Raw genomic sequence first — 15811 nt, 5'->3', positions numbered from 1 at the left:
ATCGAGCTTGTATTTGTGAACATATTTTCTGGATGGGGAACATTATGTATATGTATGCAGCAAAATAGCTCTAGACATGGGTGAGATTTTTGGGATGTGGAGTGGAATTTTGTGCTTATCCAGGACCGGTTTTTCGCGAATGTTCAGAAAGAGAACGACAAAAAAGAAGGTGGATACGGCCAGAGTCAAGATATCGGGAGAATTATTATGCTCGGCGGAGGGAATATGGAGAGGTGAGACTGTAAAGGAGGAGAGAGAGATACCAACGCGTTCTCAAAATTTTCTTGGTATAACTCGTGTATCCATTTTTCTCCACGTCGTGCCCCATCTCCGGGTTGTATTCACTGGGCGAATGGAGCGCAATTTGATGGCCCATCATTATGATCAATCATTAACACTGTCAGTATGGAGATATAATGGGTGCTGGAGATGAAATACATCGCTCTTCGGGAATAGATCGTCCATCGTCTTATGGCCATCCACGCATCATGTGCCTTCAAATCAGGCATTAAAATGTCTCGGGAGAGCTGAACACTCTTATTCAATTTATATTGTTAAAAGACTATTTATAGACGAACCACAAGAAACGTGTCTATCGAGGAGTGACTTGAACTCGCGGTGAGGAGAGGAAAAAAAATTATTGCGTCATTAGTATAAATAAAAATCTCTGCCATATTCAACTTTGAGCCAGAGAATCTTCTGTTTAAGCGCATCGCACTGTGCCTCTGGGAATTTCAACGGCAAAAATAATGCAATTTCATGTCTTTTGGCTGTACGAAAATGAGATAATTAATTGAATTTGTACGATTTGTGATCGGTAGACGCAGAAAAAGTTTACATCTCATCGTTTATTGGCCATTCTTGGGTTCAATTAATGATTTCTACAGGTAGAAACTTTCATCAATCAATTTGATAGAATCTCTTCCAAAATGAACCGAACATCAATCTCAGTCATAAATCGATGAGATTTGATATTTTGAGTCACATTTATTTAATAGAGTCACAGTCAAATTTTATAAACGAAGTGTTTAATATCTTGAGTAAAAATCTAAAACTTCTTCATCATTTGTATTGAAAATTTGTGTAAAATTACCGTGATAACCATGCAAAGAAGATCATACATTTCATTGCTTGCTTCTTGATTTTTTCTTCTTATCCTCTGTGGTTCTTTGTTCGTCTTATTATTGGTGTGATCAAAACCACAAAAGAGGGAATATTGATGAACCCTGCCAAATTTAATTATTAATTTTGTCATGGGAGCAGCTACACTTTAATTGCGAGTGCGCATGTTATCGTCTCTCTTTGTGCCAATCTTCACCAGAGGCATAATTAATAATTGTAGGGAAGGCAAATTAATGTTATGCATCTAAAATGCATGCGTGTTTTGGCGTTGGACGATCGATTGCCATGTGTTTGAAATTTCTGCGTAAAGTGTGTCTCCTCCTTTTGGTGTGTATTGCAAAAGGTTCTTGAAATTATAATGCAATTAATCAAAATTGCAATCAATTTTCCCCTAGATCAAATCCCTTGCAATTTTCAAAAGCGCGCAAACGTCTAATGAGTGCGACTTGGGTTGAAGAATGGACAGCAGAAGGGACACGATTGGCGACTGTGTGGCGAGTGGTGGTGCATCAAGATGCTACGAGGCATAGGAGAGACGCTTTCGCGAGAAGCGATGTACAAGTCTGTGGCAATTAAGCTTACTCGAAATTGGCTATAAATAGTCTTGTGTGGAGCGCGAGGGAAGAGGAGAAAATTGTGCGGACCTTTTAGTCAGGACATTAATTAACGCGAGTGACTTTCGTGATTCTGCACCCGCCTCAATTGTCAGCAATTGGTACTCTCCTCATCAGCATACTGGATGCACGGCGTAAACCTTTTTCTGCGCCTGATGAATTGAACCGGAGGAATTTCAATGAGCTCCTCTAACTTATCGCGCGCGCGCACAACATGGGAGAACCACGGACATGGGCATAAATTTGAGAAGACTGTGTGAAACCGCAAATAGAAGACCATCCATTCGATGAGGATGGCTTTCAATTGCGCCAAAGTTAGTGATTTTCTGCTGAAAAGCTTGAAAGTTTCCTCAATCTTTCGCAAATTGATCGCCTGATTGAGCTGAAGTTGTTCCAATGAAAGATTCTGGATGAAAATTTCGCTGGCATGTCGTCTGAAATAGATCCCTTGCGTGGTCATTTCCATTTAGCAAACGCCATCCAAAGAGTCTTTGCATTTGGACTCGAGTTCTTGATCTATTGGTGAGATTATTTTCTTAAATTATAAATCGTATAAATTAAGTGTACAACACAAGGAGGAATTCTGCTCGGGAGAAAAAAGTATAAAAGTAGAGATGACTCCATGTGGAGGATAAAATGGGCACAGAGACTCGAGATGCTGAGCGCAGAAAAGAAAAAAAGGCGAAAAACGAGAAGAAAGAAACCGAGAAAGACAGAGAGAGAGACATTGCTGCAAGGAAGGCAAGAGAATATATTTGGATTCAATTATTATTTGATCGCCAAGAAATGGAATTCGTTGAGTGGATGATGCTATAAAAATGTTCAAAATGTATTCCTAAAACAGGTTTTCTTGTATCTCAAGCTCTCCTCACTCACCCCAGAGACTCCTTTTGCCATTGGATTGGAAATTTATTTTTCAACACGAAAAATGTACAAAAGTCAGGGAACATGCTAGGAGGAGAGTGAATAAACATAAAATCGAGATGCGGAGAGGAGGTAAAGATGAAAAATAATAAAAAAAAATAAAACACACACACAAGAGGGCCAAGAATCATTTCAGAATCCCGCGAGAAGCGCACAAAAGGGAGGGCGGGAGATGAAGAACACACCACAGAGGAATATAATAATAAGAAAACGCGCTAGATATGAGAAAAGAACCATTCAATCCTTCTTTTTTTTCCTCTCCAATCGCCATTGCTTCGTCTTCATCTTCGCGCAAGCTCTCTTGGGCATCTTAAGTCTCTCTGTGCAATAAAAGTATTACGCTTACCTCATGGAATTTTCAACAATCAGCAGGAGGTTTATCACTTCTCAGCTTCAGCTTGTTCCTCTGGCCACGAACTTGGCTGATTTTCAACTATGGCATTTCTCATTTTTCCCGTCTTTCTTCATTTCATTCGGCTTTCTACCCTTGCTTTTCGTGCATTGGATTACACAGAGAAATAACCTTATGATATTTTCAATAATTCTTTCAAGATATATCTTGATATGAGAAGATTTACTAAGATTTAATATTAACGACTTGTAGAAATACTTTCCTGAAACCTCTTCATTCGCATCGCAAATTTCCACCATGAAAATATTGAGTGCATTGGCGGGCAAACGAGTCAGTTTAAAGTGCAAAAGATATAAAATATGTCTGTATGGCTTCTAAAACTCAGTCTTCACCGATATGGCCAATGAAATATGTAATTCATATAAAAAAATATTTATTGCCATTTAATTGAAGGTATCTCGTTTCTCTGCATTTCACTGCAACTTTTCCTGCTCTGCCACAGCACATGAAATTGCACATGAACACAACATAATGATCTGCAGCGCATACCGCCAATTACTCTGCACTTTGTTCCTCACCAATTCCATTTTTGCACCCCTTGTCTTTCAGCGCAATCCACTCATATTTTCCAATTCGCAATCTCCTCCAGTGCTGCTCTCCGCTGTCTGGTCACTTTTTTTCCAGCCCTCGAGATGCTACCAGCCGCATATTTCAATTAATATCCGTAGAATAAATTTGTGTCTGTTTGCGAGGCTCAGAGAGACTAAGGCATTATTGCCGCTACCAGAGATCATACAGGAAGCATCTGTTTTCCTCAGTTTCTTCATCAGCCCCGAGCGAAATTGATTTTGTCCGCATTTATTGTCTTATTGGATCGTTACTTATGCGTTTTAATTAATTTGCTGGTTCCTGACTCTGGCTTCTATTGAATATTAATTTATTTTTATGATCCGTGCACTCAAATTGCTCTCTGGCGTTTCAATAGGAAGTCAATAGATGTTGAAATAAGTTGGTAAAAACTCATTTAATCGACAGAACCTTTACTGTTAAACGCTTCCTTTCGTCTGGCACGTTTCTGCGACAAAATTTGAAAGAAAACACTCTCATGTTTGGTGGACAAATATGCCACTAATTGGAGGAAATTACATTGAGAGGTCAAAGAAGTCCAAATTGGGTTTTATGATCGTCAGAAGAATCTCATTAGAGCCAGAGAAAATATTTCTCTATATCCTCAATCACGAGAGGCTCTCTATCTTCGAAAGTCTCTTGAAAAGCTGACTGGCTGAGAAGTTAATGGGGATTGAATTGATAATTAATTTCTGATTTCTTGGAATCTGTGAATAAACCTAAAAAAGAGGTTTTAATCAAAGAAAAGGATCACTAAAGAAGTGTCTGAAAAAGGTTTAATGTCTGCTTATTTTTATTAAAAATCACTCCATCATCATATAATCGCAAGCAACGCGCGCTCAGAATGAATGTCTTTATTCGTTTCCTAGAGATTGAGAGCAATTTTCTTCATTTAGTGCTCAAGTGTAATCATGCTTCTTTTCCAGCTATGTCAGTTTTTATTATGAATTCTTTCCACCTCTTTTGAAGTTTACCACAGAGATTGCTGCTTGATTCTCAACTGTCTAAATCAAATTGCTCTATTCTTCATATTTGCAAATGTGATTCCTTATTCCTTTTTCATCATATCTCTATCATTTAATTCTTATTTTAACTGCCAGTCGCTTTTTGCCCTCTTTCTTTTCGGTCTCTTTTTATATTACTTTGTAAATACTTGAAGACTTTACAGTCAGAATCAATGGGATAGAAACACACTTTATAAGTTGCTTTAAATCTTCAGATTCTTAAGTTGAAGAACACAACTGTCTCTATTATTCTTCCGCGCGGTGTTTCGCGGGAAATCATCGTGAGTGGAACGCCCCTTTGAGAGTGATTGTGCACAATTGATCTGGAGTGTATTGCAAAAATTGGAAATTTTTCCGACCAACACTGCCAAAGTGCCGCAGTCTTCACTGTCTCAAAAGATGTATGACTTGCAATCGCGAGTGACGTCAAGGGGTGGGCGCGAGCCGGAGGCCCCCCAAGAGTATCGAGACAGATAGAAATCACTGACGCATTCCGCGCAATATTTCTCCGAGGTCAAATGTCTCTTTTTCCTGTTCTTCAGCATCGCAGAGTGCGCGCAAATCGTGGCGGTCGCACGAGGCTAGAACTTGAGATTTTCGCGGAGGCGTATGATGGAGCACCGCGAATGGACGCGCTGGCCTCTGAGAAGCACCGTGACTCAATTCAAGGGGAAAATTTCGCTCACAGAGAAACAGCATCTCGGTTGAGGTGTGTATTATGCGCCATTTCACTGAGATGAGTTGAAAAACCACAAATTGTGTGTGCCGTGAATCATTAGTTGACCGGCATTGTGTGTCGATGAGAGAGTCGCGGTTATTGTGAACTGCCAGGCGAGATTAATTTTATCCCTTATAACCTCTGGACAGTGCAAAAGAATCCCAATGCTCATGAGCTGGATTGGTTTTTCTTCCCTCTTTTGCTGGATCCTCTTCACTATACAAAAGAGTCACTCAATCTTCATCGTGAACTCTTTCTCCCTCCGTGGCACACGAAAAATTAATCACATTGATTCATTACCGAAGATTAGCATGTGAGGAGCGCAGGAGGGAGAAAAAAATGACCGGTGTGATTGTGCAGGTAATTTGTTTGGAAAGTGGATATTTCTGTGGCTCTGAAAAGGCCTGAAAATGTATTCCCAAAAAGAGTTCAGTTCCTCCTGGCTTTCTCGGAAAAAGATCTCCTCGTGGCCTTTTCTTATTGGGCGAATTCAGTTTTTATCTCTCCCATTTAACTCTCCCTCTTCCAGGATTCACCCTCATGAGTCCTTTCTCGACTCCTCTTTGTGCACCTTCAGCGTTCAGAGTTCATCGCTTTGAATGGAATTGTGTATTTCTGGTGAACAAAAAGCAAGTTGAAAGAGGAGGTAAGCAAGAGAGACTCATGCACACTATTCCAAAGTTACAACAAAAGGAAACTACCTGTGTGTTTCCCTCCTGTTTCAACAGGTAAATCTTTTCTTACCCTCCTTCGAGAGAGAGACCCCAGAAGAGCCAGAGACAATTCACATTGTGAGCACATGAAATTCCACTGAATGTTTGCAAAGTACTTTTCAATGACACGTGGTGTATGGACTCTGGATCTTAAGTAAATTTTCACGGAACGCACAAAATGTGTGTCTTTTGCCACACTAATGAAGGAAAAATTCCAGAGAAAATCGAAATGATTTCCGAGATGTTAACAAAGATGCCTAACTAGAGGAGGAATTTTCAACCACCTTAATGGTCTTTAATGATTATTTGGAGAAAAATACCTGAAAATCCATATAAAGTCTCACGGAATGTTCAAAGATCAAAATCACAAACCTCTTGAGTGCCTTCTCTTAATTTAAGAGTTCCCGGCAACTTTAGTAATTCAAAGTGTCCAAAAAGAAACAAGATGAGATGACTACACATCTCTTATTATGGATTTTCCACTCGATTCTCCACACAAAAGGCGACGTAGGAATCAACAATGTAGATATTTCTTTGATCAATTATCTCTTTGTGAAACATCTTCAACAGCATTTATCATATTTGACTCTAACATACTCTCGTATATGTGAATAAAAGGACGAAGAATATGGAGAAGTCACATTGCTCTCTCTTCACTATGATTAACAGACTAATGCTTTCGTCTCTCGACCACAAAGATGGGCAAGGAAAAAAGGGCGCAAGCAAAGCAATTAAACACATTCAAATGCAACGTTGTGTTTGAATGACTTGGATAAATAAATCTCTTCCGAGAGACAGAATTCCTGCTTTACATGCCATTAGAAAGACTCCCTTTCATAACAATCAATCCTTTTTTCATCTTCCTGCGCTTTATACACAGTTTAAGGGGTAGTTTGAGAATATATACACTCTTGCTATCTCGATGGATGCCTTCCTTCACTGGGACACGTCAATTTTCTTCTATTTGGTATTGTACGCTTTAGCCAAAGCAGCTTCGTCCTCCGCCTTTTTCTGCTCCTTCAGCTCAGCATGCCAGTCCAGGCTCATCTTGCTCACACTTTCTCCCCTCTCAGCTGCCTGCTTGCCGCTGTAAACTGTTCCGCGTGCGCGGAGGGAAGAAGATAAGATTGTTATTTATCATAAGTTTTGACTGCCCAAAGGGATTTTCATGGAAGTTTGCCCACCGAATGGAAGAAATTTACCCATAATTATGCATCCCAAGAGAGTGCCCAGAATCATCCAGTTGGATAAACGAATCCTCGTCTTGCTGCGACTTTTCTCCATCTCTTCGCGACTGCATGGAAGGCAGAATAATAATTAGATCGAGAGTTGCAAAGGTGTTTAGAAGAAAGACAGGACTTACCTAACATAATTGGGAACATCTTCAATGCTTTTGTACTTCTTGGCCCAAACCAAAACGCGCTTATCGAAGTTATCGGGTTTGTACGAATTGCCTATCGAAGCCTGCTTTGCCTCTTTTGCATCCTCTGAACTTGACTTTGCCGGCTCGGTGGGAACTGAAGCTGGTGCGCCGGAAGTCTCCTTTTGCAGCTGCCTGGAGTTGCAGGACAAATATCGGAGGCTGAAAGTACTCGGCACGGACTTCTGGAGGTACGAGAGTCGGTAGAGACTCAATCTCGCTGCTGATGCTGAAGGAATCATCTGATAGGGGAGAAAATTTATTAGGTACTCAAACGTCACATTACATTGCACAATCAAGTGGTCGAGAATTCTCACCTTGATTTAACAGCGGAATCCTTCTGTTGCTTAAGATGTTTATTAGTAGTCTCTAATAAGATCAAATTTACACTAGAATTTTCCCAGACAAATGAAATCAGACTCCTTAATATTCCGCACTTGACACTGTGCCAGCGACGTCCCATCAGGTAACACCGAGAGGAACCTAGATTTCTTGAATTTCAACGGATACACAGTAAATTTGTTGGCAACGCTTATAAATATTGCTTTTATCGCTTTTATCCTTTATCTACAATTTTCTCAGTACTATGCAGAAAACAAATCAGTTTCAGTCACTTAGCCAAACCAATGGGCTCCCATGCATTCAGTACTCCAGGCAATCTGGCAGACCCAACACCACTCGAAGCCGCATCCCGCCCTCGTGCACACCATGTGCATGCAGCCGCCGTCCCGCTCTGTGGCCGTGCGACACTTTGGGCAGGGCTTCGTGGAGATCTGGATCGTCGTCTTAGTCGCCTCATCCCACTTTGCTTCGGCCGCTCTCTGAAAAATGCCACATTATTGTTAATCTCTGGGATTCAGTGTAAATTGGATTGTCTTACATTTGGATCTACGGAGAATTGTTGGAAATTCTCCGACATCCTAGCCGCAGAGTCGAGAATGCACTCGCCCAAGTGATATCCCTGGAGGCATTGGCGGCAAAATACGTAGCCACAGCCATTCTGGCACTGCACACGGCGGCAATCCTCCTCCACCAGCAGTCCCATGCCGCAGCCAGGCTGCGGACAGAGCACTCCGCCCTGCTGCAGGACGAACTCTTCAGTGGCGAAGCGCTGGTAGCGATCATAGAGGTTCCTGGGCAGTAATCGGAAATGATGTGTCTCCTCGATGAAGGATTCGGCACAGCCCACAGGACAGGAGAGAGTATATCCCAGATTCTGTGTCGTGATGAACTGCCTCTCGCCGAGGCGAGACTGGCAGAAGTCCCTGAAGCAGTCCAGGCACGTCACGTGGCCAGCCTCACAGGGAAAGACAAGGACAGGAGAAGTGGTCTCTGTGCAGGCGAGACATGGCACTTCTCTGGAGTTCACCTTTACCAGATTGAGTGCCACTGCGTAGTCTTCCTCACCTTGGGAAGGATGTTCGGCGCACTTGAAGTAGAACTCAGCGAAGGGCGGATCTCCCTCTGAGATGTTCGCCACGCAGGGAATGTGCTGAGACTCACAGTGACCACTGACTTTTTGGGGCTTCAGCACGTCGTCCCAACACTCAGGATCGCGATGGACAGTGAAGGCGCCTCCGCGACACGTGCCACAACGCACTCGCAGCTTCCCTGCGCACAGTTTCGAGCACTGCGAGCAGTAGACGAAGAACTGAGCCTTCTGCGGTGTCTTCCGGAGCTCACTGTCGTCTGGGTCATTCGGCAGGGTGTCAGTTTCGCCCTCCAGCAGACTCTCAGACAAGGGTCGATAGGTTTCTTCCGCCTCAGCTTCATCTTCTGTCAATGTGGGATTCCCAGGGCGCTTCAGCGGCTGTCTTCTGCTCTTCACAGCGTGCAGGATGGTCTTCTGGCCCAAGTCACACTCCTGAAGCCCAGAGATTGAGAGAGAATTTCATAAGAACCTCGAAAACTGACATGAGCCTCGCAATTCTATTTACGTTCAAGGTGATTGCGTCGTTCAGTTCCTTCCCGGCAAAGATGATCTTCACCTCGTCGGGCGAGGAGAAGCCCAGCTGCGGAGCGATGATCTCCTTCACATTCTTGATGTCCCAATTGGGGTCCAGTTCCAGGGACAACGTGCTGCCCGTGCTGCACTTCACGTACACGTTGAGGGCATTCGAGATTTTCTTCTTGTTCAGCAGTATTTGTAACATTTTCGCAATGAAATTCCTCAAGATCTCAAAAATATTCATTGTACTTCAACACAACGCAATTGTTCTCTGAGAAATTGCTATCATAATTGGGAAAAATCACAGAATGGAACTCTGTTTTCGTCTTTTCACTCCACCTTTCACTTTGACAGCTGATGATCTCCTAAAATACACTGTGAAAAATCACGAAGCAAAAGCTTCTCAGGTTCGTTTGCACACCGCAAAAAGCAAAAAGGTAATGAGAAAATGAACAGATTAAATACGTGATACAGATTTTATTTCATTCGTTGATATACATAAAATCTTCTGCATTACTATAATTAGCATTTACATAATAATTGAATTTTTTTATTATAGGTAATAATGAAAGAAAATATCAAGATATATGTATGTGATAACTAAAGATTACGATATTGTCTAAAAGTGTATTCACTAATTCTTGACTCAATCTCAATTTCAATTTCAAGTCATAAACTAAAAATACAAAATACTTGAAAATTATTCAATAAATATTCCCTCAATTAACTCGTCAATTAACATTTAGGTATTTTTCCTTTTATTTACCTTTCAAATGTACATTTACATACTCTTCTAACAAATTTATGTCTAAAGAATATTAACAAGAGTAAAATGACTATCTTCCGTGACTTCAATGATTTTTTTCCTCAAACATCAATTTTGTTGGCAAATGATTCAATAAGTTAACTTCATTTATATTCGTACGAAATAGAAATTTTATCAAACAAGTATATATTATATTCATTTATCTTGTCTAATGTTAAAAAAAGAGAATAAGAAATATGAAGGGTGAAACCGAAAAAGATTTTTTCAAATTCAAGCTGAATGTTTAGTAAAAAATACTAGATTTTCGTCTGCTGTTTTCTGTTAGGATATTTACAAAAATATACTTTTTTTTTCAAAGATCAAGAAAAAACACGTCAAATTCCTTTTCTCAAATTTGATTAATTGGTTTTTTTTCCTTTCAAATCTAGCAAGGTAAATATATTTTTCCGTTCATACAATATTTATTTTCATAAATTTAAATGTAATAGACACGTAAATATTTACTTGCTTTTCTTTAAATACATATTCTTTTAATTAATGTTCATTAATATTTAATCATAAATCTGCAGCATAGGTGAAGTTCAATTAAGATTACTAGATTTTCCATTACTTTCCTTTCTTCTTTCTTCACGTGAAAATACTTCAAGATGCATTTTTTTTTACTTTCCATTATTGTTATTTGGTGCTACGATTGGTTTTTATTGGTTTCTTCTGGCTTTTCCTTCTCAAAAAAATGCCATTTGAAAAGTACATCGAACGAATAATTCCATGATTAGAATTGTTTTTTTTTCTTATATCCTTGTGTGTATACTTCCTCAGTGCTTCCCTTCACTTTAACTTCATCGCCACTTAATTTTACGACACTAACATTAAAATTCTCTTTTATTGGGTTCAACCATGTCGCGGAGATGAAGTCATTCCTGCAAAAAAGAAATCAGAAAGCATCTTACGAAATGCCCACAAAAACTACTCAGCACAAGAAATAAAGATATTTTAAAGAATTTTGACACACTTAGAAATATTATTCGTGAGTTTGCAATAATGCACAACAATACAGAAAAAGTGTGAATACATATTTATATTTTATTAGCACAATACAAGCTATGAATGTGAACAGAGAGGTGAAAAAAAGTATAGAGAGTAAAGTGGTAATTTACTATGAGTTATTATTATTGTAAGCAAGAAAAAGTGCGATAAGATGAGAAATACAGAAAACTTACTTCCAATAAAAATTAATTAATGCTTTTTAATGTATAATGGCTTTGTTAAATACTGTGAAACACTGTTATTTATCTACAAAGTGTTGTCAGTAGCGAGTTTTCATCTCTAAAAATAAGGCAAAAACATTTTTCAATTAGTTTACATAATTTACAAAAGAAAACCAATAAAACACTCAACCACACTAAAGCATTCTAACAAGGATGATAAGAGATTTGTGAGCAGTTGGAAGAGAAAGTATCATTAGCATAGAATAGATTGAATACAGTGTTTGTTAAAGAAAATATCGCCCTTCAACTTGATTTCTTTAAGAACCTCAACCTTTGATTAGGTAGTATAGAATTCTAGATATACAGTCAATTAGTCTTTTAATTTTAAAAAGAAAACCTCTTCAACTCTGCGTGCAGATCAAACACTCAAAATTTTTAATTACAAAAGGATTTCATCTAAAAATGTCTCTCTGAACATTCCATATCAATCAAAAACAAGGATAAAAAGTGTGCAAAATTCGTTAGAATAGAGAAAGAGGTGAAAATAGTAGAAAGATCAAACAAACCTCAACACATATTTCCTACATTTCTGCTTATTTTCCATTATATGAGAAAAGGTATAATATTGTTTTTGGAAAACTCTTCCGATCTGCTATTTAATGAGCATGTTTTTATTGTCCTGAAGGTATTTTTTGTTTGTTTGTTTGAGAATATTTTTTGGGAAAGGCGAAAGACGAAACGAAAAAGAGAAAAAGAAATATTTGTAAGTGTTAATATACACAGCAATATCTTGGATAATTTCTCACCAAAAAGTAATCCTTGAATATTTTATACAACAAATTAAGTGCATGATGGATTGCGTGGCATCAACTTACCGGGAGTATAAGTGGTTTGCTCACTAGTGTTAAGTGAAGTGGACTCTGTTGCTCCAGCGTAGAAGGGATTTGTACTAGGAGCAGCTGACGGCGGCGGTGGCATCGCGTACACGGGCATTCCAGCGCCACTGGCTTGTCCAGCTGTCGGCTGAGAAGTCACCGGAGCCCCGCCGACCTTCACATCCTCCAGATCAGCCAAATCCTCCTGCAAACAGACAAACAGACGCTCACTAATGTCTCTCCCACAGCACAGAGGAAAACACCCAATTTGACAATTTTACTCTATTACTCCCTTTTTTTCTACACAGCGAGAATAACTTGATCTGGGGACTAATTTTGATTTTATCTCTGAGAAATTGACAAATATATATATATTAAGATTATCATGCAAACTCAAAGGAAAGTAAAGGGATATAAATAAAAAGCCATGAATAATGCCAATGGTTTGATTCTCTTTCGTGGGTGTGGATGAAATGAGGCTTAAGAAGTCTCTACTCACTCGTCTTCTAGGCTGTTGAGTCGTTGGACCTGATCCTCCAGGCATATTACTAGCATTGCCTCCATCTCGCTAACAAACATAAAAAGAAGAAAGAAAAAGAACAAAAACCAAATATATTCCTTTGGAACAAACTTATGCCGCATGAAGTTTAGAACAAAAAAGTTCTTCATTGCCCAAAAAAAAGTTCCAATCCAAAAAACAAACTCAGTTGTAAGAAACACAAACTAAATAATAAAAAACAGTACAGTTTCCTATGACATAAGACTGTGTTTTAGTGGTTAAAAAGAACTCATAAGAAAAAGGTTAATTTGAACAAAATCTGATTTGTCATCTTCAAAAACAGAAAAACAAGAAAAACAACAGCATGTGAAAGTGTGAAGATGATTATGATTGATGATTTTGTGATATTTTTTTCAGTAGCAGGAGTACAACCACTTTGCAATGATGTGATCTACTAATAATAGAATTAGTTCAGCAAAATTCACATTAGTATCAAATTATATTAGTTCATCAAAAAACAACACACTGGATCAGTAGATGAAATTGGAGAGTAAGAAAAGAAAGCATGCAAAACTTCTTGCCGATGATTTTGATTTTTTTTCTCCATCATAGATCTTACACACCCATTGAAAGACTCAATATTAGAACTCTGAATGAATTCTAAGAGACTCTAAATATAATGAATGTTACATAAATATTTATATGATGTGGAATATCTCTGTTTATTCCTGAATTATGCCACTTTCCGTTCATTAATTCTCATCATTCGTCTCACATTATTTTGCGCTTTAGACAGTTTATAAATGATTCAATGATGTTCTCGAATACCCACCCTCACTCAGCCACCAGTTTAATGATGATGAAATCTCATGAGAATCTTTTCCTCTCCCCTCAAAGAGAGAGAGAGAGAGGGAGGCAAAAAGTATTTACACATCAAAATGCTCTTTTTTTTCAGCAAAAACGGAAGCACTTACCTTCCTCCTTCACCTCCTTTTTCACCCCCCTCACAAACATTGACACCATATCTCTACTACACCTTCGTGAGTGTGTTCTCATGCAGAAATTGCTCTTGCATGTGCCCTGTCTTCTCTAGCATCTTACATAGGGAATTGTAATCAAAAGTAAACTGATTTGTTCAGTGAGGAACATGTGTGGTCACACAACAGAGATATGTTAGTTGAGAATGAAAGCGTCAACCTACACCACTCACGTTCAAATGGTGATAGTCTCCGGAATGTTCAGGTGGCATTGGTTTGTATTTCCCACAGCAGAAGTTACAGCAGCAGCAGAAGCAGCAACAGCAGCAGTAGCATCCCGTCACGATGCCACAGATTAAGAAGATCGCCTACGAAGAAAAACAGTATTTAATCCTCCAACTCCTTACATGATCAAATCCACTCTAGCTTACTTTGCATGCCGGTGAAGTGACCACAAAGTAGGCATTCACATTCTCTTCGCCAAACTGTTCGGCAATGTAGAGACCGAGAGATCCGTAGTTGTCATAAATATTCCTCTTGGTGAGATCACTAAGGATGGAATGCGCTCGATTGACTTCTTTGAACTGTGAAAATAATATTGAGCTTTATCAGTGAAACTGTGACTCATGCGAGAAAGCCTATCATAAACAATGGTTTTTATCCACTTGAAGAAAAGTAAATCATAGTTCGTTATCATGCACAGAAAAATTCATGCAAACAAACATAAGAAAATAGCTGTGTTCTCACTTTCTCAGCCGCTTCTGGATTGTTGGGATTCTTATCTGGATGATACTTCAATGCTAGTTTCCGATAAGTCTTCTTTATATCATCAGCCGTGGCAGTTTTGGGCAATCCCAGAGTCTCATAAAGAGTATCTCCGGCAGTTCTAAAAGCACACAGAGAGAGAAGGAAAAAAGCATGTAACAACTTTAACATGAAAATTTATCACGTTATCAACACAATTCTCGCGATTCCCTGATACCCGAAGATAGTAGGATTTTGTGATAAAAACACCTTTTCCCAAGATTTCTTCATGCAGCAAGAATCACAGGGAGGAAGAAGAAAACGGCAACCGTGAGAATATGCACTTGTCCTCCACGCGTTGGAATGGAGATCTGGCGCTCCTTGGGAACTTTCTCATAAGGACTTTTGAAGTGCGCTGTTGATTGCCTTGACCTATCCACCCCTGAATTGGGGCTCTCTCTGTGATTCGTGTCAAATTGCGTCCGCGCAAAAGAAGAAACGCTTTAAGCAGCTGCTGCTACCACAAGGTTATTCTCAGAAAATAATAACTCCTGTTCTAAATTTCCCCCGACTATATGCACAACATGTGTGTATTCAGGCAACATATTCAGATGCGAATTCATAAAATTGTCACCAATCATTTAGAGGAGTGTTACGCACTTTATGGCCACCCCTGTGCTTTTTTCTCTCAGGCCACAATTTGGCAGCTGTCCTCATTTCAATCTACAATTCGCGGTGCATTTGTCCTGGAATCTAGGAGATTCCGTCACATTTTATCACTCTGGCTATCTATAAAATGCGACCATAGAATTGGAGCTCCAAATTTAACACTCTCAAACTCCGTGAAAAGTGACTAATATGCCTCAACTTCCTTTCCCTATTCTGACATTTGGAGCGCCTTTTACGGTCTCCCACGCCTTCTCGACAATCCACGTCTGCGATTTATGAGTTTTCGCAGCCAATTCCGCGTCTTCCATACACTTGGCGACATATTCCAGACCAATTTTCATGTGACAATGAATGGCTTTTTTCTCACTGTACTAATATCGATCGCCTCCGTCTGGCGAGGCAGCCCTTTTTACTTACGACAATTTTCTCTTGTCCATTTTGCGTCTTCTGTTGCAAAATCACTCAAGCAAACAATTCAGAATCTCGACAAATAGTCCACCGGTCACTCTTCAATCACTTTGCGATTAATGAAGCTTGATTTTAGTGTTAAAAATCTCCATTTATTCTGAGCACACTTAAAGTGAGGAACTTGTTTAGTTCCTCGAGGCGGATGACACATAGACTGCAGCGC

At 39.4% G+C, this 15811-nt stretch overlaps 3 protein-coding genes across 8 annotated transcripts; all 3 read right to left on the bottom strand.

The window, feature by feature from the left end:
- Positions 1-6566: 6566 nt before the first annotated feature.
- On the bottom strand, positions 6567-7973 carry LOC132261036 (UPF0389 protein CG9231). Of its 2 annotated transcripts, none has more exons than XM_059759538.1 (4): positions 7812-7973; positions 7438-7736; positions 7259-7368; positions 6567-7168 (listed from the first exon to the last, which is right to left on the bottom strand). In XM_059759538.1, exons 2-4 carry the CDS (start codon positions 7734-7736, stop codon positions 7035-7037), a joined length of 543 nt encoding a protein of 180 aa, XP_059615521.1. In that variant the 5' UTR covers positions 7812-7973; the 3' UTR covers positions 6567-7034. The 2 variants fall into 2 exon arrangements, with proteins under 2 accessions (XP_059615521.1, XP_059615522.1); XM_059759539.1 differs by having other exon boundaries at positions 6587-7168; positions 7277-7368; positions 7812-7969.
- Positions 7974-7999: 26 nt separating this feature from the next.
- Positions 8000-9796, bottom strand: LOC132261034 (E3 ubiquitin-protein ligase parkin). Its single transcript, XM_059759533.1, has 3 exons — positions 9432-9796; positions 8375-9358; positions 8000-8315 (listed from the first exon to the last, which is right to left on the bottom strand). The coding sequence occupies exons 1-3, from the start codon at positions 9684-9686 to the stop codon at positions 8109-8111; spliced, it is 1446 nt and encodes a 481-aa protein (XP_059615516.1). The 5' UTR covers positions 9687-9796; the 3' UTR covers positions 8000-8108.
- A 1038-nt stretch (positions 9797-10834) lies between these two features.
- Positions 10835-15803, bottom strand: LOC132261035 (dnaJ homolog subfamily C member 5 homolog). Of its 5 annotated transcripts, XR_009468400.1 has the most exons (8): positions 15598-15803; positions 14515-14653; positions 14199-14351; positions 13992-14135; positions 12791-12859; positions 12292-12496; positions 11983-12095; positions 10835-11128 (listed from the first exon to the last, which is right to left on the bottom strand). XR_009468400.1 is itself a non-coding variant. In XM_059759534.1 (7 exons), exons 1-7 carry the CDS (start codon positions 15615-15617, stop codon positions 11100-11102), a joined length of 759 nt encoding a protein of 252 aa, XP_059615517.1. In that variant the 5' UTR covers positions 15618-15803; the 3' UTR covers positions 10835-11099. The 5 variants fall into 5 exon arrangements, 4 of the variants coding, with proteins under 4 accessions (XP_059615517.1, XP_059615518.1, XP_059615519.1 ...); XM_059759534.1 differs by lacking the exon at positions 11983-12095; XM_059759535.1 differs by lacking the exon at positions 11983-12095 and having other exon boundaries at positions 14001-14135.
- Positions 15804-15811: the final 8 nt, after the last annotated feature.

This window comes from Phlebotomus argentipes, unplaced genomic scaffold (assembly GCF_947086385.1).
Source record: "Phlebotomus argentipes unplaced genomic scaffold, Phlebotomus argentipes genome assembly scaffold_18, whole genome shotgun sequence".
Taxonomy (NCBI): domain Eukaryota; kingdom Metazoa; phylum Arthropoda; class Insecta; order Diptera; family Psychodidae; genus Phlebotomus; species Phlebotomus argentipes.
Note: the sequence above shows the minus strand (reverse complement) of the source record. Positions and strands in the feature narration are given on the sequence as shown.